The sequence below is a fragment of the Lates calcarifer genome, linkage group LG16_LG22 (genome assembly GCF_001640805.2).
Source record: "Lates calcarifer isolate ASB-BC8 linkage group LG16_LG22, TLL_Latcal_v3, whole genome shotgun sequence".
Lineage (NCBI taxonomy): Eukaryota > Metazoa > Chordata > Actinopteri > Centropomidae > Lates > Lates calcarifer.
In genome coordinates this window covers 7297854-7324809 of record NC_066848.1, presented here as the reverse complement: position 1 = coordinate 7324809, position 26956 = coordinate 7297854, and the positions used below count along the sequence as shown (strand labels likewise).

The 26956-nt window shown below is 39.5% G+C and overlaps 3 protein-coding genes across 7 annotated transcripts; 2 read left to right on the top strand and 1 right to left on the bottom strand.

Moving 5' to 3' along the window:
* The first annotated feature begins 216 nt into the window (after nucleotides 1-216).
* tmem72 (transmembrane protein 72) lies at nucleotides 217-5612 on the top strand. The gene is made up of 5 exons (XM_018684204.2): nucleotides 217-610; nucleotides 3181-3247; nucleotides 3994-4065; nucleotides 4390-4529; nucleotides 4773-5612. The coding sequence occupies exons 1-5, from the start codon at nucleotides 535-537 to the stop codon at nucleotides 5213-5215; spliced, it is 798 nt and encodes a 265-aa protein (XP_018539720.1). The 5' UTR covers nucleotides 217-534; the 3' UTR covers nucleotides 5216-5612.
* Nucleotides 5613-7596: 1984 nt separating this feature from the next.
* On the top strand, nucleotides 7597-25718 carry rassf4a (Ras association domain family member 4a). 4 transcript variants are annotated; one of them, XM_018684201.2, is made up of 11 exons: nucleotides 7597-7723; nucleotides 13272-13340; nucleotides 13469-13544; nucleotides 20344-20450; nucleotides 21237-21307; nucleotides 22468-22637; nucleotides 23060-23161; nucleotides 23235-23286; nucleotides 23380-23501; nucleotides 23823-23920; nucleotides 24808-25718. In XM_018684201.2, the coding sequence occupies exons 2-11, from the start codon at nucleotides 13288-13290 to the stop codon at nucleotides 24875-24877; spliced, it is 921 nt and encodes a 306-aa protein (XP_018539717.1). In that variant the 5' UTR covers nucleotides 7597-7723; nucleotides 13272-13287; the 3' UTR covers nucleotides 24878-25718. The 4 variants fall into 4 exon arrangements, with proteins under 4 accessions (XP_018539717.1, XP_018539719.1, XP_050932410.1 ...); XM_018684203.1 differs by lacking the exon at nucleotides 7597-7723 and adding an exon at nucleotides 8258-8280; XM_051076453.1 differs by lacking the exon at nucleotides 7597-7723 and adding an exon at nucleotides 8980-9184.
* On the bottom strand, nucleotides 10736-12543 carry LOC108888278 (C-X-C motif chemokine 9). 2 transcript variants are annotated; one of them, XM_018684205.2, is made up of 4 exons: nucleotides 12389-12543; nucleotides 12069-12198; nucleotides 11891-11971; nucleotides 10736-11315 (listed from the first exon to the last, which is right to left on the bottom strand). In XM_018684205.2, the coding sequence occupies exons 1-4, from the start codon at nucleotides 12453-12455 to the stop codon at nucleotides 11171-11173; spliced, it is 423 nt and encodes a 140-aa protein (XP_018539721.1). In that variant the 5' UTR covers nucleotides 12456-12543; the 3' UTR covers nucleotides 10736-11170. The 2 variants fall into 2 exon arrangements, with proteins under 2 accessions (XP_018539721.1, XP_050932412.1); XM_051076455.1 differs by lacking the exon at nucleotides 11891-11971.
* Nucleotides 25719-26956: the final 1238 nt, after the last annotated feature.

Below are 26956 nucleotides of genomic sequence, written 5' to 3'. Positions count from 1 at the left end.
GAAACAAGGTCACTGGTGTCAGTTCTACAGTTCAAGGGTGCATTCAAATTACTACTAATTCTAAAAATGTGTGTTGTGTATATGTGCATGTACGTGTGTCGAGTTAGTTTTATATTAATTCATCACAGGTAATTTTTAACCAGCTCTAATGCAATACAATACAAAACTGACCCTGAGCTGAGCAGTTTCACCTTGACATACGCGGTGGAAAGCTAAAGCAGCTGAAAGTAGTATTGTTATTGTGTGTGAGTGTGTGCATGTGTGTGAGTGATTAGCAGCTATTGGAGCAACAGGGGCACTGAGTCACAAACCTTTCCGAGGTAAACTCGTCCAGTTTAAGAGGCTCCACATCATGGCACTCATGGATTACACAGCTTTGGCTTTTTTACCAACAACCATCCATCTAGTTGACAGTTATCTACATGTCTAGAATGCTACATTGGTAGCTATTAGACCACCAACTATTTCAGATAGTGTTAGAAAAGTGTAAAGTGTCAAATTCTTAAACACTGACAAGGGAAAGTATTTGAGGTCATGGGGAACTCGGAGAGCGTATGGTGGATTGTAGTGGAGTTTTCCTGCAGAATCCTTGGTGTTTCTACAGCAACAGGTAAGATATAAATAAAAACAAACAAAGTAAATACAATAAAATTAAAATTTGAGTCATGTTATTTTTTCAGTATGGGCATAATTTAGTTCCTTGGATACACTAGCAGATGCTCAACAGACTCCAGATCCTCTCTGCGATAGGCTGGTCAGTCAGAGCTTACATACTGCTGAAAAAAATATAAATACAGGACCTAGGATTCAACATAAATTGTTATTAGTAATAGTAGTAGCAGGAGCAGTAGTAGTAAGAGTAGTTACATTTGATCTGTTGTGAAATGTTGTTGTTAAAAACCTGATATCTGACTCTGGGTCTGTGCTGAAATAACATTTGTCCCCATCAATCTCCAAAATGTCCCCTTCTTCAGCAACATTTTTAAGCTCTCCCACAGGAAAGGGTCATCCAACTGGGTTTTTTGGGGGGGATTTCATAAACCTGAAATATTAGAAGGTCAGATGGTGATGTTGGCTAACTGTACTCTTGACCTCCATCAACACTTAACCACCTTTCGGCTGATATATGAACCATATAAAAACATACTTGATAATACATAACCTTACTATTATTGTCCTCCTCCTCTGTTTTCCTCAGGCACGCTGGGACAGATTGCACGCAGCTCTCTTAGCCACATTAAATCATCACGGGGGAAATAGCTCTCTGGTTGCTGCCTCCTTCAAAAAAATATGGGACCCCCTTCCACTTAAATTCAAACAGCTGCAGACGCTGAACATTTACTCAGAGACATGTGCCTCACATCGCACCAAAACCAAGTCTCTGTATCAAGCTGGGTTACTGGGTTTATACGATCACAAGCTGTTATACATTCACACCTACATGGGCTTTCTGTGCATTATTCTCTATGTGTGTGTGTGTGTATGTTTATGGTATGTCTGCGTGTGCCCATGTCTGTCTGCTTGTGTGTTAGCATGTTGTCTGTGTTGGCCCGTCTGCCTCTGTGTGTGTTCTATAGACAGACAGGCATGCAGGGAGCACATATATGTTAATATCCAGCTGGTGTATATGCAGCGTTAATTCCTCTCACACTCTATAAACTACCAGAAACCATTTAGCTGCATTCCCTTGATTTCCCTCTGGTGCTGATTCTATCTCTGAATTTCTGGTAAGCAGTACAGAGAAATTGTTTCCATGTGTTTAGTGGTGATCGCCACTTAACCATATTTACCTCTTTTATACCTCACAGGAAAAACACTGGTTAATAAAACAGGCTTTTCTTTATAATTTTAAGACTTTGTTGTCTCATCTCATTTTTACTTTCAGCACTCAGATTTCACAATAAAGGAATACTTTGACATGTTGGGTTTTTCTCGCAGAGGGTTAGATGGGAAGACTGATACCACTCTTGAATCTGTTATATATACAGCCAGCAACAGGTTATCTTAGCTAAGCATAAACACTGGAAACAGAAGGAAACAGTTAGCCTGGATCTGTCCAAAGGCAACAAACCTACCAGCCTAGCTAGGAAGTTACTGTGCCTGGCCAAGAAATAGTACAACACATCATTAGTGAGCTGCAGGCAAATTTTGATGAGCCAGGCTAGCTGTTTGCCCCTGTTTCCCATCTTTATGCTCAGCTAAGCTAACTGCATGCTGGCAGTAGTTTCATATTTTCCACACAGGCATGAGAGTGATATCGAGCTTCCCATCTAACTCTCAGCAAGAAAGTAAATGTGTCCATATTTCCCAAAATATCATACAATTTCTTTAACACTACTACAGCAGGGCACTACAGCGAAGTTAATCTCGCTTAAAAAGAGCAATGAATTGGAAACTTCCAGCTGCTGCTGAGCATTCCTTTTCACAAGTTATTTTACAAATTAGTGTGTGCTTTCATTTACATAGAATAGAGGAATAAAAGAAGTGGTGTTTTGTATCATTTACCACTCACCAGCTCTGGTGACCACTTCACAAACAAGTGGTGAGGGGTCTTTTTTTTTTTTTTGTTGCATGTCATGATTGTGGTTCACTGGCAGAAAATCTGTGATGTGTTAAGGGCCCACTCAAATAAAATTACCAAGCCTGCTGGCAGTAATATCATAATAGCATGCATGACTAAACTATTAGCAAAAATTTTGTGACCATGACAGAAGCAATGCAGCAATTACCAAAATAAAGTGTTTTATCTTTATATAATGCACATCATCAGCTCAGTGCCGTACTCTGGAATGTAAAGTATGACTTCAACTTGGTTTAGTTGAGGTCAGTTCAAATCAATCTTTATAGCTCGACGAGGGGAGAAATGGTTTTCAGCCAAGACGTAAATAAGTTACTTACAACTGCCTCGAACATCACAGCTACGATATGGTTGCAAGAATACAGCAAAGACTACCTTGAGAGCAATATGACAAAGATACATAAAACAAATGGCAAAGAATGCTAAAGACAGTGCAAAGTTGCATCACAGGGGAAATATTAGTTCATATAAGTTTGAGACAACTGCAGCGCTGGCTGCCGCTGAAGAGAAAATCATGAACAAAGTCTGACATCTAGTGGACAGAATGAGTTCATAAGTAACCCTCAGGAAAATAAGTAATTTATCTACTTGTTTCTTTTCAGTGCTGTGTGCTGTGGGAGTGGAGACCTTACAACAGGGAGAATTCAGCAGCCTTGGCATCTACCTACTGTAAGTGCTCAGGTTTTTGTAGAGTACCTCATAATATAATGTGCCAAAGTGCTCATGACTTCGGCCTACTTCAGACTACACTGGTGGCATTCCTTACTTACAAACAGGCTGTCTGGATTTTAATATGGCAAAGAATGTGTGGCCTGAGGGCTTTGAGAAAACAGTTATACTACTGTACCTGCAGTCATAATCGCTCATACAGTATATATACACACACTTGCAAGGAAATGTTGAGAAGGAATCAGAGGGATGAAGCAAGGTGCAGAGGGCAGAGAGGAGACCAGTCCTTCAGTGCTACTTCTTATTATCTCTGTGGCTCACAGCCAAACTCCCACAGAGCCACAGGAAAACATCTCCCAGAGGAGACCAGAAATGCAAGGCTGTTAATTCTGTCAGTACACACACACTGGGGGCATTTTTCTGGTTCACTGGATTACAGATACAGGCTTTTTTTTTTTGTTAAGAAAAAAAAACACATACAACTGCTAAGTGCCAAATTTTCTGCACCATATGAAAGTGATATCTTTTTGTGTTTTGCACGGGGAATTTGAAGCGGTCTTTTGCTACCACATGTTTTCCCCTTTGTTAAAAAAACTTAGCGATGCAATCTTCACCCACAGCCCTAGATAAAATACAAAGAAACTGACATATTTAGATCGTGTTTACATAGTTTGGAAAGAGTTTACTGATTTTATCACTGAGACTGCAACAGTTTCATCTGGCTATAAGCTTGTTTTTCCTCCCAGGGTGTCATCTGTTGCCATCATGATGTTTGAGTTGGCCTATTTCCTGGATGCTCTCCTGTTTATGTGTCTACCGTGAGTACAACACTCAATTGCAACTGTGTCTAAACACAGTCTGCAATCTCTGTTTTGCATGGATACTGTAGCACAAATACACAGCGGGAAAACCACATATTCTCTGAGGTCATTTTTAACCTACTATGAAGTTTGTCAGTTCAAAGCAGGTATAAAAAACCTTAAATCTAAGCATGGATTTTGTTAGTCACAATGTCTGCCATAGTAGCATCCACATATTTGACTGTTTTTATCATAAAAATACCTTAAATTTGGTTTCACCTGGCTGTGTGCATGACACAAAGCCTGTCTCCTCCCTCCTCTTCTTCCTCTTTATCTCTGTAGCTGTCCTCCCGACTGGCAGCTGTTTGTGTTGTGGGGGAAGATGGCTCGCATTGGAGGCTTCCATAAGTTCCTCTATTACTCCATCATGTCAGTGGTGTGCTTCTTGCACCCTGTGTTGGTGTGGCATGCAATTATCCCAGGTAAAATGGTTCAAAACTTAAACTAATAATTACAGTAATGTTTGCTTTTTTTTTTTTTTTTTTGGTTCAGTCGTCCCAGTAAACCTTGGCAGTGTGACAGTCAACCAGACCCTGAACCTGAAACAGCTAAATGGAATTCATCCATCTTTCATTTTATTATTTGCACCCTTGCTTTTCCTACTGTGACATGTAAATATGGCTTCCCTGAAAAAAGACAAATAGAAATATATGTTCTGGTTCCAGGGACAATGCTTCTGGTGACAGCCTTTTTCAACTTCATACTCAGCAAGAAAACAAAGACCAAATCCCCCAAAAGGCCACAGGAGAGCTACCGTGACCAAGGCCCGAACACCGTCTGTGTGACAGAGGGAGCGGGCTCGGACAACAACACTATCTCTTTCTTCCACATGGTGACAGGAAGGAGGGGGGGGGGAATGGCTCTTGCGAGCAGGGACCACCGCCTCGGCCTGGGAGAGCGAGGAGAGAGTGTCCAGGCCATGTTGGAGCTGGAGCAGACAGCAGCACCTAAAGACACAGATGGAGAGAGGAGGTGGTGGAAAGAGAGGAGGCTGATAAGCTTCAGAGGTAAGGAGGAGCCTGTGGAAAGAGAGATGGAGGAGATGGACAGCTACTGTGAGCCGGAGCCAGACACCACCTCAGACACTGCACCTATGATTACTGACTGAACGTCCCTCTGAGCTCAGATTGAGCTCCTTACTGATATCACATGATGGAAAGCATATGTAATGTAGTCATACTGAATGCAATTAGCTGGTGCTGACTTTTATTTAGCTGAAAATACCATATATAATATATGTCTAAAATATCTGACCAGCCAAAATAAGACATTTAAGTATTTTAAAGTGTTTGGTAATAAGGTTGTGTGCATTGTATGTAATTACACAACTAAAATATGAGGATTATTAGTTTTTTTTATTACTACTGATTTGTATATTTTTTACTTCAAAAAGATCTATTTGTTCAAAAGGAAAATTTGATGTGTGAAATCTATTATTATGTATTTTTAAAAACAGCTTCAAATGTAGAAATTGAAAGAAATTAAACCATTTGTAGCTATATGTGCACATGGGTTGCTTTTAATCTGATAGCCAGCATTGATTGAAGAGCAATCCAATCCAGTTACTGAGGCATCCATTATTCATAAGGTAATAAATTAGATCAACTGTTTGGTTCATTCAGCGTCAGAGAAAACACATGTGGATGTGGCTGGGAGCAGCAGGCACTGGAGCCTGTGCAGGTGCATGTGTTAGTCACATTCAAGTCTCCTCATTGTGTGTTTGTCGTGTGTGAGCGGTGGCCATGGAGACGGAGCTCGGGGAGGAGCGCCAGCGTTATTATGGTGATGAGAGAAACATCAGATCACCCATCAGAGCGCCACCATAGGCCTGTGATTCACCAAAACACCAAACATAATTACAAGTACTATTCATGTATTAATAATACGTCACACACTGTGCATTGATGATATCAAAAGGATGCGTGAATCGGACCCAAACTCTATAAATCACCCTGAAATTAGCATATTTGTGATACAAGGGCGAGTATGAAAAGTCTGTATTAACATTTCATTTGTTTCTCTGTTGTTTTATCACGCTACACAGGATACAATTCTCCATACAGACATTCCTCTTTTGTTCAGGTCATAAATCAATACTGTTTTGCTCTGTCAAAACACAGGCGCGCACACACACACACACTCTGTACACACACTGTATCCCTCAGTCCTTTGTTCACTGAACTGTGTAGGTATATAACTGTATGTAGCCTTAAGAGGCAATCTCTCCGCAGCATCAAAGCTTAAGGAGAGAATCAATAAAAGCAGAGAGCCTCATTCATCAGAGAGCACCTCACTGAGAACTGGGACCAGACAGCAGACTTGTGAAAACACACATACAGTAAATAGCCTGCGGGTGAAACAACTGGGTTATTCTCCATATATAGACACAAACTACATCCCCCATCAACTACAAAGTGTCATTCATTCATTCAACCCTTTAAACATGTTTTTTGTGCATCATATCAAAGCCATGACATGTGAGTCCAGTCAGGAGGGGAGAGATGTTCTGGTGTTTTCTGGAGAGAACAGAGAGGCCTTGTCCAGAGTTTGCTGGGTTTGCCCCTCATTGGGCTGCATTGTCCTCTTCACAATGATATCTGGTCAATTAGCAGCTGAGTGACCCAATAATAAAGAGGGGAGAGGAAAGGGATGTCAGTATTTGCAGTCCACTTCCATAACTGTTCCATCAACTTTTTCACGCCCGTATCCTTTAGAATGAGCTGTTCTCTGTGAGGGAAGTTATTCAGCTGCTGGAATAACTTACTGTACTTCCTCTGTGCATGCTAAATCATAAATCCTATTCAGACAGGGGGAAAGAGAGGGAGAGAGAGAGAGACTTCCTACAGTTTGTGTTTCCACCCTACAATAGTTTCCTAGATGGCAGTTCCAGGCTCAAAAACAGGATGGGTGAAATAAATCTTAACAGGTCACAGGAACTTCTTCCTTTACTGCTGGGCTGGAAAAACAGGGCTGGTGCTTTAGTGGTGGCTGTGCTATAAGAATTAGATTTTCTTATCACTGCACGTGTGATAAGAAAATCAATGTGCAGAATTAGTTGCTTGTATTGTGTACAGGATACACACACTTGTTGAAATATTCACAAAACAAAAAAGAGGGGAAAACATAAAACACAACAAACTAAAAGAAATTAACACAAACTAAAACAAATTTATAAAATGACAGCATAAAAACTTAAATCTTAAATAAGAACTTAAATAAGAACTTAAATCATCACACCTTCTGGTCTAAAATAATTTTTAAAAAAGATCTCCAGAAGATCTTAGATTAAATAATAAAATTAGGCGAAAAAGGTGTCTAAAGACTAGAATGTTAGACAGGTTGGTTGCTGTGGATGATGAGACTGAAGCAAAGCCCTCAGACGCACCTTGATCAGGAGGAGAAAGGTATGCAACCCTTACTCCAGTCTGCCCACTCTCAAAGCTGATTGGCTGAGGCATGCCAAGGCGCGTCTCTCTATTGGATCACCCCGTTGTCAGTTTTGTCCTCAGCTCCTGAATGCCGCACGGCCGGGGAAGCATGAAGATAACGAACGATAAGCGGAATACATCGCTTGCAGAGATACTACGGAAGAAGACGGAGGACACACTCTGCTATGGTAAGACCTAAACTGATCAGATTTACTGCTGTAATTATACGAGGAAATATCAGGAGGGAAGGAACTTTATCTTTGTAATGATGCGGTTTAACCCGGAAAACAACAGATGACAGGAGGTGTTCTGAAGTTGGATGCAGGTTACTAACGGTGACAGTTATGTTGTATTGTTTTATTAACACAGTGGTGACTGGTGTAAAAACTTTCCTTTCGTCAGCTTTAATCTGTTTTACTCCTATAGTCACTAAAACTAAACGTTCATCACAGTATTGGCTGCAATTGAAGCAAACAATTCTTCAGATTTGATGTGAAATGTGTCTCTCCAGTGGGCGTTTGTCTCGAAATCAAGACTTTTTATAGAAATGGCTTTGACTAAATCGGCATTATGTGCGTTATTTGGAGCTCTCTTGGGCATTTTCCGCGTGGGGATGAATTTTCCTCGGGCGCAGCTGCGAGTATAGGTGCGATAATTGGATGCGAATCTCGCGATGATCAAACCAATTAGCAGACCTGCAGTGAAGGTTTCTTTGTCCATCGAGGGAGCGTACACACTGAGGCAGGTGCGTGGTTTTGTCAGGAGAGGAGAGAAGCGCAGAAGAGACAGATTATGTAAATTCACCAAAATCTCAGCATTAGCCGTTAAAATGAGCCCTATTTTCTTTGCACAGCTCCAAGCCTTTGGTCCATCTCCTGAGCAGCTATGTGTAGAGGCTGAATAATTTATAATAATGGTGACAGACTGGAATCTTTTAACTTATGGAATATTTATACACCCATTATTATATATAAATATGTATGAGAAATAGGCTGACCATCCCACTATGCACCTACTTTGTCAGCAGTTTCCTTATATTAAAGTGGAGATGGGCAGAGGTCATTAAAGGGAAGGAGGAGGGCTGAGGTGCAGCTATTGACTCAGTAATTAACATAAAAATCATTGGATTTTCATGTAGATGATGAACGAGTCCATCAGAGGAGTTTTGAATCTTCATCTGTATGAGAATAATAAGAGGAGCAGCAGTGTGACAGGAATCCAAACTACTCTTGTCTCCATTTTTCATGCTCAGTGCTCATTGTTAAGATATTTTTTGCGCTTCACTTCCCAGAGATCACTTCCCAGTCAGACAGTTGTGTGGTCACTACTTAGGCAGTCTTATTTCCTGGTTTTTGCGGTGACTAGCACTGCTCATGCAAGCATTTCTTCTTCTGTTTTTCCCCCCCTAACTTCTGTTTCAGCTGCAAGAAATGCAAAAGATTCAGCTATGGAGTAAAGACTAGGCCTACTGTAAAGCTGTCCAGTATCCTGCAGGCTCTGTCCCTGCAGGTGTGAGGATATGTAAACCACAGTTCCTGTAAATTTCAACAATGAAAGAAGGAAAAGAAGAAGGAGCCAATGCTGCTTCACTGGGAGGATTTCAGTGAAGTTTGGTGTACATCATACTTTAGACACCAGGTGGCACCATGGTAACATCAGTGGCATGGTTATGTGGGGTTATGTAGGGATATTTCCAAGTGTTTGTTCAAAGGACAGACTGCTGTATGTTATAAGTAAGGATGCACTTGCATTGTAACAAGACATTTTTCTTTACAAACATTAAAGATTTGCTTCAGAAAACGCAAATACAATGCAACACCATTAAACCACATTCATTAACACACTGCTAAAAGTTGTTAATGAATCAGTTGTCAGTGATTATGTAGAATGTGGTCACCTTTGCATTATGGGTAGATGTGCAGTGTGTAGAAAAAGTGAAGCATATCTGCAGTTTCTGTACAGGGGTCTGTACATTCTGGTGATTGTTCTTTCTTAGCTGGTAGTTAAATATTGAAGTTTTGCACACAGAAGCAGTGGCAGTGCTTAAGTAGCTGTTTACTTAAATAAGAGAAGCAGTACCACAGTGTAAAAATACTCAGTTACAAGGCATGAGTGTTAAAGTATACTTAGGTAAAAGTGTAAAGTCTGTCTTAAAAAGTGCTTCAGAGAGAGTGCTTAGTTACATTGGATTTTGGGTTTCTGTTGGTTGCAAGACAGCAACAGTAACAAAACAGTTATCTCGACAGCTGTTGACAGGTCCTCTCAGTTAATATCCTGTCTAAACCTGTCAGCAGGGAATAATATTCAGAGGCACCCAGATGCTCTCAGTGTATTTACACTGGATATGTGAAAATTCCTTCAATTACTCTGCTCTGCCTGTGACAAAGGTGAACTTGTTGGGCAGTTTACTTTCACTTTCCATTTGATCACTAACTGAATGATCACATAACAGTTTTGTAACAGACCATATGAATTCCAATAGAAATAGGAGCACAGGTTGGCACAGGTCTTGGTTATTCTCTTTCTATTACCCAGATTGAGGTGGGTGTAGAGCAAAGTATGCAAAAATAATATCTCTCTCTCTCTCTCCTCTCTCTCCTCCTCCTCTCTCTGTGTGTGTGTGTGTGTGTGTGTGTGTGTGTGTGTGTGTGTGTGTATGTGTATGTGTGTGTGTTCTCTCCTGTCTTTTGGCACCATTCAGGATATATCCTGTTGTCACATGACATGTCACATAATTTACAAGAAATCTCAGAGCTGGTTCAAAACTTGGTTATCAGCAACCAAACACTCACTTTCATCACTCTACGCCCTGATCATCTGTACATCTCAGTGTTTGCTGCACAGCACTAGACAATAGTCCATAAAGGTATAAAACATTGCAATCTGTGATTTACCTAGTTAATTGTGTCATGTTTTCCAAAACACCCCCACACCTCTGTAGATTTTAAAGAGTTGAGGTATTTACACATTCACATCATGTCACAACACACAAGTAGCTCATGTTAAAGCTCTGAGATATTTGTGCAGATGTTTTGTGTGGGATTTGTTTGCTGTATTCCTACCGCTGACTCACATCCTGTAGTTTATTAACTAAAGCTGAGACTGAGGGTTAAGTGACCTCCCATATCCTGCCAAGAAAGTAATCGTCTTCCTCATCCTTTACTTCTAAAGCAGTAACAGATAGCACACAAGGCCACACATTTGTTCAGGTATATTTATTTAAAAAACAGTGTCTGAAAAATCTCCATATTCCTATAAAAAATAAATAACCAAACAGTGTTCAGTTAGCTTTTCCAGCTGTATACACAGAACTACACATAAACAATACATTGACCATTTGATAGTGTCTTAAAGCTAAAATTTTTAACATTTATGGCAAGCCTCCAGGGCTTAGTTTTCAATACACAGTCATTTTACACACATGCACATAAAAAAGCCCCCTGCTACTGGCCAAGAAAAGGAGTTTGATTTACAGCCCAGACAGCACTTTAGGGGAGCTTAGTGCCTGAGCTGTGTGACATTTATATTTATTAAAAAAGGGTAGTGTGCTGGAGTTAAGGGTCCACAGTTTGGCAGTCAGCTTGAACACACTTATCTCCATGCAGTAGCTTTGTTTCATTTGTCAGGCTGGTTGACTACTGGGAGGCCTGAGCCGAAGCTTTAGTGTTGTTTCCCCGGCTCCTCTGTCGAGAACGCTGGCGCTGACCACCTTTTCCTCTCCCTCTCCCTCGCCTCCTCCTCTTCAGGCAGACTTTTCCATCAAGATTCTTCTCATGAACCCTAGAAAACATGAGCAAAAGTTCAAACTTCAGTGGGGAAGTAGGGCAGGGAATAGCTATACCTGGAGTATCAGACAGTGTGTGGGTTAAAACCAACCCTCATAACAAAGCTGATGAGATGTGATATTACATTCATGTAAAACATGACTTTGAACATGACTTTGCAAGAAAAGCATAAAAAGTCAAAAGTCAAGGATTATCAACATGTTAGCAGCGAAAAGTGCAGGAAAGATCAAGAAACTGCACAACCAGGTATTTTGTTAATCAAGAACTGGCTTGGCAACAAATGGTACTGTTATGAGTTAGGGAAAGTGTGAAGATGGGTGGAGCCCCCTCTATAATTACATAGGACCTTAGATGTTCTGTGATCTGTTGTGTAATAAGAATATTGTTGTTGTGTGCAAAGGTCATCGCCAAATTTCATTTTTTATGTGATCCTCTGGGGGTTTACAGAGCTTTAGTATCCCTGAGGCTTAGAAAAAGCTTACAAAGACATGGTTTTCAGGACACATTTACTATGCATGTCCTTAATGAGAGTGTTTCTACTAGTCAAGTGTTACTGATCAAGGCTCTCACTTATTCCAGCAGCGAATTAGCTGTCTGCCCATTGGTGCCTCTGGATTCAGACACACAGCCTCATTGTTATTCAGTGTCACTCTGAAAAACACATGAAAAATCCACATGTTTAGTCACACTTATTTGGATGTGTGTGTACATAAATATGTGTCTCCGCAGTGCAGGATCTGGTACTCACATGACTGCGACCTTGTTGCAGCTGGGGCTTTTTTGGTGGACGGTGAGCTCCTTCAGTTGCCCCCTGACACCTAGTACTGTATGTGGACACAAACATCTTCCCGGGACAAACGTGCTGTCTGACTCTCTCACTGCACAGACACAGTAACAGGATTACAGGGTTAATTCAATAAAGTGCAACACGAGCAGGGATTAAGTTACTGCAAGTTCACATGGTTAGACTGTTTTGTCCAAACAAAGCAACAGTCAACGCTTTTACTGTCAGCAAGTTTTATCCAAAAAATGACATATATAAGCATAGATGAATGTGTAAATTCTTACCTGCGATGAGTGTGCAGCAGAGGCTCAGGAAGGTGAGCTGACACACTGACTGAAGGGAAAGCTTCATTTCTGAGACAAGTTGAGCGTGGACACTGAGCCTCCGAGCCACATGTTGGCTGTTTATATACTCAGGCTCCTCCCCCGCTCACTCTGAGCTGGGTTTTCCAAACCAGGAAATTCCCCTCGGAACACTTTCCCTCTGAAGTATTAGCACTCAGGAATCAGGATGCAGAGATCAGGGACACCATTCCTGCAGGTTGGTCAAAGAAGTCCTGACATTCCGAAGGACACAGTGATTAATGAGTTCCCCTGTTTACTACCATGCACTGAATTTATTGAAAAAAAGGAAAAGACAGCAGTGTTGTAGACTGGTTGTTTTCTGTAAAAACTGCCAGAGAAAAGAGTAAGGTGTCTCTTATAATAGACAAAGTGCTCCCTAATTATTTATAAGAAGCTATACAAAGAAGCAAGGGTTATCCTTGAATGAGTCATGACGACCCAGTGTTAGTTTCCAGGCTTTGTTAGCTCTATCAGTCTTGGCTCTATGTCAACACACCATGTGATTTCTCCTAATTCTGTGTCCCTGCTTTTAACACAGGAGCTAGTCGTTTAATAGTGTTTTCAATCCTCAAATTGAAACAAAATAGATACGCATATAGAGATTTATCAGTTGTTGGTTTTGTTATGTGTTTTGTTATGTTTCTGTGTGGTTGTCTGTCATCTTTTAAAAGCACATGGTTACAGGAATTCTCTCTCTGGGAATAATAGAAGTCATCATATCTGTAGATGCGACCATTAGTTAAGAGTATACCTGCAGTGTTGTTGAGATGATACAGTCTTTATGTCACTTTTAATGTCTGTTTCTCATATTTTTCTGCCACAGCTGCGCCCTAGACAGAATGGGTGAGCGTCAGACCTACGTGAAGCTCAGTGAAGAGAAACTTATACCAAAGTAAGTCCTTTTAATTACATACAATAACATAAAATCACAATGGTGATTCCATGATTAAATTTCTTCTTGTGTTGTGTTAGAGCTGTGAGAGCTAATCTTTCCTTCTATGGTCTTGTGTTCACATTCAGGTCAGACATCTTGTCACTACTGAGGACCTATAACTGTTACCATGAAGGGAAAAACTTCCAGCTGAGAACTCGGGAGGTAAGAAAAGCCAGGCCGCATGCACATCACCTGACATATGCTGGCGGAAATAAAAGGTAAACAGGGAGAGTTATTGATAATAAATCTGCGGTGTGTGTGGGTGTGTTGCACACATACCAAAACTGGAACTAGTTGTTTTTTTCTCAGGCAGATAATGAGGATAAAAACTGTAACCAAATAAGCTTAAAATGTGCCAGTTTTGAGTTCTAGACATTTTGCAATTTCTGGCTTTTTTGCCAACATACCAAATGGCTGGCTAACCACAGAAAGCCCCCCTCTCCCTCAAAAAGAAAAAGGAAATGGAAGGAAGGAGGGCGTCGCTCATTTCAGCCATATGCACTCACTGCTTAGCAAAGCATTTCCACAGTAAATGTTTGCTGTTGTGGTTTGTCAGTAAAGCTGGTTTAGAGTTTGGTTATTTGTTTGATAACTATTTTTGTGGTTTGGAGTTCCCCTTTGTGTTCACAGGCAGGTTCTTTAAAAAGGGATATTCTGTGTGTGTGCATGTATGTGTTTGTGTGTATGTGTGTGTGGGCAGGGCAAGGGCAGGGTGGTCATGATCTGTCCCTCTTTTTTGTCCCCCAAGCCAGACTCACTACATTGTCTCACTCTGGAAAAACCCCCACATTCACAGGCCTGATGTGGGTACATACAATACACACATGTGTAATAGAGGGACCTGTGATTTCATAATAATGACTTAATATTAACAAAAAATAAGGATGCAGTAGCTTAAACCTCTTAAAAGGGTGAATATTATTATTTCAATGAGAGGATATTAAAAAGAGGTCATTATGATACCACATTATAAAGAATGACTCAACGCATTACAGCACTATAATTTTTCATGAGGTCATCTGAAGCTTTAATGTGGGATTTTAGTGTTAGTCATTTTTTAACTGTGCTGAAAATGCAAGTCAATTTGTAATTCAACCAAAGCATGTTGCTTCACTAAAAACCAAACAGATTCAGTCCAGACTGTTAGGACAACCTAAGAATGTATTTCTTAAATGTGATATATATAAAAAGAGACAACTGCAGTGAAAACTGGTGATTTTACCATATGTGTTGCTTTCTATGTTATCGCTCAGGCTGTCTGAGGTTCCAGTTCAGTGAGTAATGTAGTAATCATCAGACAAACAAGGAGTTAAAAGTCTCCAGAACAGGACAATAACTCACTCATATAAGCTAAATTTGTATGATACATAGTATCTATGTAATGAAATATTTTCTGTTTAATAGTGCCATAGTAGACTCTTGCAGTTTATTACATAATGTATACATAATGTATATTGTAAAAAAAATTACTAGTAAGCATAAATACTGAGAAAAAAACTGAGACATCAGAAATCATTTCTTGATCAGTCTAGTATGACTGAAATGCTGCATTTGCTGGCAGAATTTTTTTTTTACTGCAGCTGCAAAGCTATATAAACACAATCGCATCACCTGAGTGATGTGAAATTGGATCCTGGTGAATGAACATTCAGTTGAAGGGGGAAAAAACAAGTTTGCTCTTGTTCCACTGTTCTGATCATACTAGGAAATTTTACTTGTTAAAAAAAAAGCAAAACCAGCTCATGACTTGTTTATGAGTTTGGTCTACAAGAATGACACTCAATTAAATGGCTCAATTAGTAGCTTTAAAGAACCACGTCACACGTCACACTTGAAACTCTGAAAGACAGAACCACAGTTTGAAGCTATGGGAACTTTTTTGAGGTTCAAAGTTCATTGTTGACCTCGGAAACTGCAGCTGACAAAACAGTGTCACCACGAGCTTCATTCAGCTGCTGCTCTGGAGCTTTAAGTCGACGATGTTGAAAAGTAAAATTTAAGATTGTGATAGATTCAAAAGCCTCAGAACAGCTACTAAACGGACTTTATTGTACTGTTTTTTTTAGGGTGGGAATTGTGGTTATGAAAAAGCCCTCTTACAAAATATATTGTGATAGTATGTTGACAACTACAATGGTGTATGTGCACTTATTACTTAATTTATACATGTTATGATACAGTGACACTGTTAGAGCCATTTAACCTCATGAACCACATGGAAAGAGGCCAAAGGTTAGTCAAGACAGACTCATTACATATTTTGTGGATATAAGGGACAAAACATTACTCAGCAGCGGCATTCTTCGGTTAGAAGATGGCCTAAGGCCAAACTTGGGAAACTCAAAATGTGAATTTGATGAAAGCCAGCCGCAGACTTGCACAGTCATTCCCAGTCAGAGCCTTACTGTATTCTATACAGAGTAACCAACATGTCTCAGTATGTGTTTTTATCGTTGGGCAATTGTCCAGGTTGATGCGAGCAGGTTCTGTATGGAAAAACAGGTGGAAAAAGGCAGTTGGAAATGGTGTGATGCTTGAAAGGATTGTTTTAAGATTACGTCATGATCTCACACTGTAAGAGTAGTCAGGTGATGTGTGTTAGTCATGTTTTAGGAGGAAATGTCAAGTGGTTTGACCTGAGCGTCAGCACCATCCACAGTAAACTAACCCAGAAACTTTGAGGAGAAAACAAGCTCTAACATGTGTAATATATATGATAATGTAGATGGTGCTGATTGGTGGAGGCATATTCTCCTTTCACTGCTCAGACAGCAGAGCAACACCTTTGTTGGAGCCAGTATTGATCCACTGTCTTGCTCCAGAGCACTTCAGCATGGAGGATATGTGCTAAAAGAGTTGTAAACTTTTAATTTAAGGAGTGAAATTTTGACCGCTAATTCTCCAATTTGACCCCAGAATGTGTTGACATTATACTGTGTTATAGTCAAAAGATTTCAGCCTGATCTGAGTCAACACAGGGGTGGCTGAATGTATATGCCTGTGCTTGTCTGCTTCAAGTACCTGATATCAATCTATGTGTGTGCAGCCCCCTCTAGCGGCTGTATCAAGCATTTTTCAGTTTTAAAAAGCTACAACTGCATTACCACTAGATGGCAGTGGCATGCTGTTTTTTTGTTTTTTTGTTTTTTTTTTTTTTGAGGCTCACTGCAAAGAAAGGTAGATGGGCGACAAATTAATGGGAAAACCTGAAAAATAAGTGGAGAAGCAGGATGAAAATGGCCAAATCTGCAGGTCACAAGGGGTCACTTAATGAAAATGATGTGAATGATACACTGTGGCCTTCACAGACACCAGATCTCAACCCAGCTGAACACTAGAGGGGGATTTTGGAGTGATGTGTCAGACAAGCTCTCTGCCACCATCATCTAAACACCAAATGAGGAAGTAGCTTTTGGAAGAATGGTGTTCATCCCTCCTTTAGAGTTCAGAGATTTGTAGAATCAATGACAAGACCCATTAAAGTTGTTCTGGTAGCTCGTGGTGGCCAAACACTTAACTGAGACACAATATGTTGCTTTTTACTTTATTTTGTCACTCATCTATTTTTATATGTTATATTAGTAGTGTAGTATATTAGTATAGTATTTTAGCTTTTTCTTTATAGCAGATGAAAGGAAGCCATTTTAACTACTTTATATATTGTTACAATTGTACTGCAACAATAATGTAATACATCCATGGATGCAACCTTCTCAGTGGTATTTTAACTAGGGCTGTATCTAACAATTATTTTTATTATCAGTTAATCCTTCAATTAATCATTAATTCTCTTAAATATCAGAAAATATCAGAGCCCAAGTTAGTGTCCTCAAATAACCAGAGAGATTCAGTTTGCTGGAGAAAATAGATGAAGAGCAGAAAATTGTCACATTTGAAAAGCAGGAACCAGAAGATATGGCTTTTTTACTTTTCTTGGTAAATGATTTGACAGATTAAATGACTGTTAGATGTAATGATAAACAATAAACATGGTCATGATTATTTTAGTATTTTATTACAAACTATATCCTTTACATCTTTACAAAATATTAAAGCATGTAAACTTGTAGACTTGAGTCCTTAGTGCATAGAAATAAATAGATCCTCTCAAGAGCCTTATGGTGATTTTGTCTTTGCTCAGCCATTATAGTAAGTCCCATCATACATTGCTATGTTTTAATCTTCATAAACAGAGCAGGCTCCTCCAGCATTGTTTGATTATAACATAGTCCATCAGAGGGCATGCAAGACTTCCCACAATAACATTGTCTCTCTTCAAGTCCTTATCTGTCCGAAACAGCCAGTCTATGGGGTCTTTGCCCCTGCAGTCTCGTTCTCTGCTCATCTTGAGAGAAAACTCCTCTGTGTTGTTCAGACTCAGACCGGAGGTTCTGGAAGTCCTTAGAGTGCGGGGAGACCCGCGAGGAAGTGAGGCTGAGACAGAGAGCTTCATCTGAGCCTTTGAGAACTGCCGCTGCCTGGGGGACCTCTGGAGTCTGACGGGTCCGCAGCTTGGAGCCTCAGCAGGGTGGGCGAGGGCCTGGATGCTGGTCATGTAGTCCTCTAGTGACTGGGCTTTCTGGGTAGACTGTGAGGATGAGGGATGGACAGGCAAGTCCTCCAGCGTCTCAGTAATGGTGGGTAAGAGAGGCAGGGAAAGCAACAACCGCCTGTGTTTCATGCTGTGATGGGAGAGGAAAAATAAAACAGTTAGACTGTGGTTTTTTGTCTGTAGACTTCAATGACAGAAAATAAATAGAACTATTTATTAAAAATCAAGTGATTTTAATTTTCTGTGTATGATCAGGGTCTTTCAGCTACTTGTAAATACAACAAAAACAAAATGAGCTGCTAATTATACATGTGTACATGTCTCTCCGTTACAATTAAGATACAGTTAAAATGATTAAAATTACCTATTTTTTAAATAAGAGAATATGTTAAGTTTCTACTGTATACAGAATACTGATACTGAAAAAAGGAGAAACACTCTTACCTTTGATGCTTGAGTTATATGTCTGACACGTAGAGTGAAACAGAGTGATGTCTAGTCCGCTCAGTCGAGTATGGACTGGACTGGAGCACGTACCCAGCCTTTATAGAGACACACTGCAGCAAAGTGATTAACCGCTACTGCCAAAAATAGCCCTGCTGACCTTACTCGCATCTGTGAGAGTTTGTGTGTGTGTGTGTGTGAGAGAGAGAGAGAGAGAGAGAGAGAGAGAGAGAGAGACAGAGGGTGTGTTCATGCCTGTTCAGGAAACTCAGGAGTGGCGGGTTAGTGAGGTTCAGTGGTGCAGCTGCTCTGAATGTTTATGTTCCAGAAACAATGAAGCCCTGGGAGCAATTTGACACACCTCCAAAAACCCACTTTCTGCTTCTTCCTCTGAAAATGACGTACACATACTGACACATTAAAATGATTGTTATCTATCTAAAATGGTACTAAAAAATGACTGTGTTTAACTCCAGTAGTAGTAGTATTCTTTCAGCAATTTGCTCATTTGTCACAGAAAAGCCTCCTCTTGATCCCACCGCTGTGCAGCTGTGACATAACAAATGAGTTAGCCTGAAGTTATTCAAGAAAATGAAACCATGAACAGTCTGACGGCATGGAGAATTTGCATTAATTCCATAAACTGTGTATAAACAGCAACAATCATGTGGCTCTTTCATGCTGAGTGTTTGAGTGTCTGTTGTGGAATACATCACAGCATTTCAGCCTAAATCTCAATTTGTACAGTTTTATCTGCAACCAAATTTTTAATCAGTTTTCCTCAGTTTCTCGATGCCTTTTGATACTTCAAGTTAAATATGTTTTGGGCAATTTCTCCACCAGACAAATTGATTAGAAAGTACAGAAAAAGGTTGCCAGGTCCAACTGTTTCTAACTTTTTTGGACTTCAGACAAATTGTTCACAGATAATTTGCCATTTATCTGAACAGTGTGAGGTGTTTGTAATGTTTGTTTTTAAGTGTTAAAATCTCACATCCTAATGATTCAAGATCAACCATTAAATCCTGTGCACTATACAATGTTTTTAAATACGCATGTAAACACCCATATATATCGAATTAAAATGATTCATGTTTTCAGAACACTTGTTATTCTTTCATGTAATGTATGTGTTTACAGTTCAATTACAACAACACTATAAATTAACTTGGGGTTTAACCAAAAATGCTGCAGGGTAGCCACAAACTTTCATCGGGCAGTCTATCAGCTGACCAAATGAACTCTGAGAACAACATTGCTGAAATTTTCTTCCTCTAACTCTAATCTGTTTTACTTTGGTGTTGAAATCTCTGTGACAAATTGATTCATCGACTTTTCCATCAGTGAAATCTGAGTTAAAAGACCTACACTGTGTTATGAGATATTAAATTAGATACAATAATGATATAACAAGTTATTTAGACAAATAAACTGACAAAAATAACTAGTGATGGTGAGACAATTAGTGATTACTACAGTCATAGTTGTGGTGTTTTTTCTGGTTTATTGCTGGCTATGTTATAATATATAATATAATGTAGCTTTCTGATCTCATTTGAGTCTTTTTGTTTTGGTTTTACATTCAAAAGCCAGCAATTGTTTTTTGTTCTGTTCTCAAAATACACATCAGTCTGAACATTTTCTTCTAATTTTAGAGTTTCAGTTTTGCAAAATCAAAACGCCTCCCCTGCATGTACGTGACCTCAAGCAGCCATGGCTCTGTTCTCATTATTGTAGCCTTCTCAGACGTGACTTCACCCTTGTACTGTGTAAAAATGGGTGGGTCAAGCCTTACAGGTTTTCTCCAAGATGAGAGGGTTCACCCCGTAGCTGCAAGCGACTGTTCCAGCACGTACACCTGATATTGAGCCGCTGTGGCGGGTGGCCAGCAGGATATCCCCTGCTGACCATGACTGCTGATAATTATTGTTATATGAATGTGTTTCTGTGTGTCTTTGTGTGCAGGAGGATGGGGAGCTCATCCTCGAGGGTCTGCTGAACATCTACTGGGGTCTACGCCGACCAATCAGACTTCAGATGTACGATGACAATGAAAGATTCCGTCTCAACCGGTACAGCAACCTTATACACACTGACACACAGATGCCTTCTGAATCTGCTGAATAAACAGATGTGGGCCAGCAGTATTAACAGGGACCTCTCACACAATAACAGAGAAAGTCAGCCTCTGAAAACCCCACCCTGTATTATTTAGTTGAGGAAACTGGGGAAACTCCTTTGTAGACTCCACCTGAGTAGTACATGATGTTGCTTTACTAATGACTGATTTTTGGAATAAATCTTTGGAATAGAAGTAGTTAAGGTAAGAGAAGACTTTATTGATCTCCATTGGGGAAATTTACAGCAGCACAAGAAACTGTCTTAAGAGGAAGTGAATGACATCTGAAAATAAAAATAAAAACTAAATTAGACATTAAGGAATGACATTGAAAATCTACACACAATATCTTTCTGATGGCACTGGTAAATACTGCAAACGTCCAAAAACATTCACTGCTTCTCACTTCAAATATGAGGGTTTTATATTTTTCTTTGTCATATATGATAACAAATTGAATATATTTGGGTTTTGGTCCCATAAAACAAGCAATTTCAATATATTACTTTACTATTTGTTGGATTTTGGAAATTGTATTCCTCACCTCACATTAAAATGATTTAAAGTCATGGAAAAAAACTAGAAGTGAGTTAGGATTTATCAAATGTTATTTTTGTAAAACACCTATAATCAATTTTAAGTATTGTATACTTTTTTATTGTACTTTTATTGTATACTTAGAATTTTAGGAATTCATATCAACAGACAGTGAACATACTTTCCCTCTGTCTTTCCACAGAAATGATAGATCTGCTGTGGCATCAGCAGAGTCAAACAATAATTTGCTGGGCAGAGAAACTGGACCAGCTAGTGAGTAACTGACACGTGTAGTCATTGTCACACACACACACACACACACACACTCGCACACACACCTGCTGGATTATAATGTAGATTATACACACACACTGAGGCAGATTAGAGTGCCACAAGTGCTTCATTTAGCATTTCCAGTGGAAAGGTTGGCTCACGTGTTGAGCACAGATTATCATGAGATGCCAAACAGATCAGATCACCAACACTATAAATAACCAGCGTTAGACCAGTCATGGGTCTGACATTGGCCTTTTTAAGCAGCTTTGTCAGTTGCAAACATCTCACTGGGTCCTTCTTATCCACAGAAAGCATTTTATTTACTCCCCCAGCTAACCCAGATCATTGCTCTGGGTTTCACTATAAAGTTTTGTCACGTGATAATCTTAATGCTGCCTTAAAGCATTTAAAATTCTGGTGGAAACACTGAACCTTCACAGCTCAGCTGAAATGGTTACATGTTATTATTACATTAACTTACACAGTCCATATCTTTATTTGAGAGTAAAAGAGCATAATTTGGTTTATTAGTCTGTGTTAAAAATGTTTTAAAAATTATTTAATATGAAGCGATGTTGGTGATGATCTTATTAATGAATGAATACCATGCAATGGGATAAAAGTAGGCAACTTATTTGTTATACTTACATAATGTCCAAAGATATTTTTGTTGGAGACACATTTATATGCCTCACAGACAAATGATTCTTGACAAAGTATTTTAACATTGAATATGAGCATGAAATGTTGCCTACTGGCCATAAAATTAGTCTCCAACACTTCTTTGGCTTAGAAAGTAAAGAAGGGCTTTTAGAAGAAAATTATTAATTTTTAACTTTTAAAAACATTGTAAAAGTATTTCAATAAAAGTAACCAAATAAATCAGGTTTTATGCATTAGCTCAAAACAAACCAATATGAACTGATACAGAAAATTAGTTTGACTAATTGAATGAAAGTATTTTCAATTCAGTTTCATCTCATTTCATTTATTTAATCATTTTCATTTATTATACAGATTCAGGCCAGACAATGAAAGCTAACAGAAATAAAACTGGAAATACCTAGCAGGAAAATTATCTGCAAATGTCTGAAAAAAAGGCACCATCTGATACATGTGTCAAGCGGGGTGTGTTTTTGTTCATGTGCATCCCTGAGGTGGTGACATGGGTGGTCAGGAAGAAGAGGATTCTCCTCAGCTGCTGAGGACCAGGAGTGATGCTTCCTTCATGCGGGTTCAGAGGAGGTCGAAGTCGCACACTGCCAGAGACCTGCAGCGCCTGCGCACACACAGGTTCTCAATCAACGGACACTTCTACAACCACAAGGTACAATAAACAGAACACACATAAGAGCACACACATTAATGTATCCCGTTGTTGACACATCTCCAGGTGCAGAGGGGCAGTGGTTTCCTGTGCGGGTGTGCCTGAACTTGTGCTTAGCTTTCACAATAGCCTGCTGTGGGCTGATTTCATTAATGTACCACAGAATAGAAGGTTACACTGAGTTCCTTCATCAGTTTCTAGTGAATACACCATGTGTGTGTGTGTTGTTATTGAACAGATTCCAGCTGCAGACTAAGGAATTTCCTCTCTGTTTTAGATTCCCAGTTCAAAATGAAAGGTGGTCAAGTCCAGGAATCCCTGCTAAAACCACACAAGTCACAAGCATTTATGATGATGACATTTCTAGTACTTTGTGTCCTCTCAGTTATAGATTTCTACATGTTTGTTTCTCTTGAAATCAGACATCTGTATTTACTCCAGCCTACGGGTCGGTGACTAACGTGCGAGTAAACAGCTCCATGACGACTGGACAAGTCCTCAACCTGCTGCTACACAAGTTTAGGGTGAGCAGTGAGACACTGATGATGTTTCAGTAAAACTTAAAACTAGAAATAATCTGTATCTGTGTCTCTTAAGGTGGAGAATCATTCTGAAGAGTTTGTTCTTTATATGGTGCACGAGTCTGGTGGTAAGTTGTATATTTCATTGTGATTTGTGTGTATGTGAGTGTGTGTGTGTGTGTGTTTGTAGTTAATTTCTTTCTTCATGTGTAACCTTGCAGAGAGGACCTGCCTGAGGGATGGTGAATACCCACTGGTGGCTCGTGTGCTGTATGGACCCTGTGAGAAAATCTCTAAGATCTTTATCATGGAGGCCGACCTGGGAGAAGAGGTCACGTATGATGTGAGTCCTCCTGTTCACTATTAGTGACCCTTTTTCTTTTTTCATGTAGTCATCAACGTAGACACACAGGGATACAATGGACCAGTGATAGACAGTTGGGTTAAATTTAGCACGCTGAGGAAAGATATCCTGTTTTGCGACTGATGTAACAATAGGCTAAGATGACCAAACTGTATGTTGTGACCGGACTGAGTGATATAAATAAAACCTTATTGTTGCTGGAGAGATTTTCTGGATTGTCTAAAGTGTCACATCATCCTCATAAGTGAGGATATGCGTTGATAACTTCAGGTGATACATTTGAATCTTTTTTCTCCCCAGGTCGCCCAGTACATCAAGTTTGAGATCCCTGTTTTAGACAGCTTTGTGGAAAAACTTAAAGAGGAAGAGGAACGCGAGATAAACAAACTTACCAAAAAGTAAGTCAACGGTCTCTCTGCACACCAAACAGAGTTGCGAAACTAGTGTCAGTCTAGACAGAGCTTTCTTTAACAGTCAATCTATTTCATTATGTGAAGCCAATATCTATGTCTCCAGCCTGCGTAACAGAATCAAAACAAGGGCGCTGGTCTTCAATGAGGACAGTGCAGTCAAAGTGTTACTGTCTACAAGATTGTGTAATCATTTAACTCATATGACTGAGATTTCAGCTCTGTAACCTTGACATTGCCTTTGTGTGTGAGTATGCATGTCATGGTGGCCATTCAATTGCGGCATGTGGGCTCAATCATATGATTCATTTTTTACACACAGAGACATATTTTACATCTGCCACTCACATATTCATTCCAACTTCCAGATTTAAAGGCTAAGCCTGGTAATTTTTTAGATCGTTCACATTGTCAAGAGATGTTACTGAATTGATCTGGCTTTCAGGCACTGCTTTACTTCCACTGTCAACTGTCAGAAATCATCAATAAGCCATTGCACTCAGTGACATGTTCTTGTCACCTGTAAACCTGTAAATTTTGAGTCAATCCCACATACACCTTCCTGCTGCTATAAATACTAGTTGAAAAAACTACAGCTACAGAGAGTTACATGCAGAGTAAACAAGGAAATTAAGTAACGCAGTGCTGGTTTGGTCTTTCAGTTGGATTTGATGGCAGTAAGAAGGAACAAACAGCAGCCCCTCTTTTAAAGTAATAGTTGTTTTAATCACGTTTTTATCACTCAGTTTATCTATCATTTTGTGTATGAATGTAAATAAATGTATTGGAATGTGTATGTGTTTGTTAGTGCTCATATGTCAGTGTTTAAGTGTATCAGAGTTTTTAATCAAGTTTTTGTTTTCTCACCTCTGCAGGTACAGTGCTCTGAGGTCTATGATTCTACATCAGCTTGAAGGCAGAGCTCACACCAGTGACAGAGTATAGAGTATGCTCTGATGTGACCTGTGTGCGTGTGCGCGTGAGTGTGCGTGTGCGCGTGTACGTGCGATATGGGGTCTTGTTTAGTCATTGTAGACCTTTTGGTGGCCTCTTATTCTCTCATTTTTAGCGCTGGCCTTAACAGTACACTCAGAAAAATAAAGGTGCTAACTGGAACCACAAAGAACCAGCAAGTGGTTCTTTACCGTTTTTTGATGGTTCTTTGCAGCACACCTGGGGTTTTTTGCTAAAGGTTCTTTACAGAACCTCCAGAGGTGCCTCAAAGAATTTGTTCTCTCTGCTGTGACTTTTCTGATCGAGCAGTTTCAACATTATCCACACCTCCATCCACCATCTCCACTTTCATCTCATCCTTCATCTCTCTTTACCAGTTTATTATTTGTCTCCTGGGTAAGCAGTTGACAAAGCAATGCATAGGGTTAAATGATATCTCTCACTCTGTGTGTGTGTGTGTGTGTGTGTGTGTGTGTGTGTGTGTGTGGGAGAGAGAGAGAGAGAGTCGGGAAGGAGTGGGTGCAACACTAATGATTGTTGATTTATTAAGGGAGCATTTCCAGATATTGTAGTGAATGTAGAGGTAAAGGTAAAAGGGTAAAAGTAAAGGCTGCAATAGAACCATGTCATACACCAATGTGCTTCTACTGTTAGAATTACAGATCTCAACAACTACAAGTTTTTACTGTTAAGCGCATCACTGTTTTGATAATACTGCTGTTAATGTATTCACATTTTGTATGTTACTTCAAATATGGATATTTATACAAGCTGTTTTTGTTAATGTTTTTCTGACTTGGACCTTTTTATGTAATAAATCAGTTTTACTGTGGCCTTTATAAATGTTGCTGGAGCTCTCCTCACACCAAACATAATACCCAGCTCAGACTTCCCACAAAGAAAACAGCCATCTTTATTATTTCCTGTACTTCCACGGTGACTGGAGCTCAGATTAGCATTGTTCTTGTGAGTGACCCTCTCTGCCAGCTAGTTCCCATGAGCTTTGTGTGTGTGTGTGTGTGTGTGTGTGTGTGTGTGTGTGTGTGTGTGTTGTGAGTGTGTGAGAACTTATCAACATTACACAATGGGGGTATCCTGAGAGAGGAGGGCTGTTCCTTTTTCCCACAGTTTCACAAACAGCAAGACTGTAGTAATATTCTGTGGATCAACCTTGACCTTAAATACTGACCTACAGTCAGGCATTGATCAGATAATAATAATATCAATAATAATAATAATAATAATAATAATAATATCCCCACCCCACAAACACATGTACATGCACAATATACACACATCTCCTGTGCAGACTCATTCAACACAAACACCAAAGTAAATGTTGAATATAAAAAACGTAATTTATTTATTTATTTTTGAGTGTGTGACAGTGTGTTCTTGCTTAATTTTGCAATATTTGTGACTGACCTCAGGCTGTACAGTACAAAGGCACAAAAGGATAGTTATAGTCTGAATTGCTCATGCGCTGGTCACAGAGACTGAAACACCATGTCATGACAAAGGGAACTATCTAAAAAGTCATTATTAGTATTTGAATTAACTCACTTTTGCAGCTTCCTTTGTAATTGCTTGTTATTGCATCAGTCAGTGTAAAAAATGCCATTGTGCAATATGATCTAAAGATCCAGATCAGCTCGTCAGTGGATCTTGAGGTGAAATTGTTTTGTCTAAAAAGTGAACATGTTCTATTTTACACAATAATGTAAGCCATAATTCATTGTTGTTCATCATGTTTCTCTGGAGACTTACTGTGAACTTTAAGTAGTACATTCATTCAACTCTCAAGACTTCAAGTTAGTTAGGAGTTGTTGAATTAACTTGAAATGAATAAAACCTCTGTTTAGTTGATTCAACTAAATTCTGTAACTTTAAATAAGGTCTATGCAGGAACCACCTTATAAGAGGTTGTTTTTTTTTTTATCATTGACAGATTGTATTTCAAAGAGAGACTAGAGAAGCAAAAGAGAAAAAATAATCACAGCAGGTGTGGTTGCTTTTGATACTTGAATATGACATTTCCTTGACAGAATTACAGACAGGACAGGAATAAAA

Coding starts and splice junctions, on each gene's coding strand:
- tmem72 (XM_018684204.2), top strand. CDS start 535: ATGGGGAACTCGGAGAGCGTATGGTGGATTGTAGTGGAGTTTTCCTGC. Junction 3,248..3,993: donor AGCCTTGGCATCTACCTACT/GTAAGTGCTCAG, acceptor TTTTCCTCCCAG/GGTGTCATCTGTTGCCATCA. Junction 4,530..4,772: donor GTGGCATGCAATTATCCCAG/GTAAAATGGTTC, acceptor TTCTGGTTCCAG/GGACAATGCTTCTGGTGACA.
- rassf4a (XM_051076453.1), top strand. CDS start 9,114: ATGCTGCTTCACTGGGAGGATTTCAGTGAAGTTTGGTGTACATCATAC. Junction 22,638..23,059: donor GACACTTCTACAACCACAAG/GTACAATAAACA, acceptor TCTTGAAATCAG/ACATCTGTATTTACTCCAGC. Junction 23,287..23,379: donor TATGGTGCACGAGTCTGGTG/GTAAGTTGTATA, acceptor GTAACCTTGCAG/AGAGGACCTGCCTGAGGGAT.
- LOC108888278 (XM_018684205.2), bottom strand. CDS start 12,455: ATGAAGCTTTCCCTTCAGTCAGTGTGTCAGCTCACCTTCCTGAGCCTC. Junction 11,972..12,068: donor TGCAACAAGGTCGCAGTCAT/GTGAGTACCAGA, acceptor TGTGTTTTTCAG/AGTGACACTGAATAACAATG. Junction 11,316..11,890: donor CTAATTCGCTGCTGGAATAA/GTGAGAGCCTTG, acceptor CATGTTTTCTAG/GGTTCATGAGAAGAATCTTG.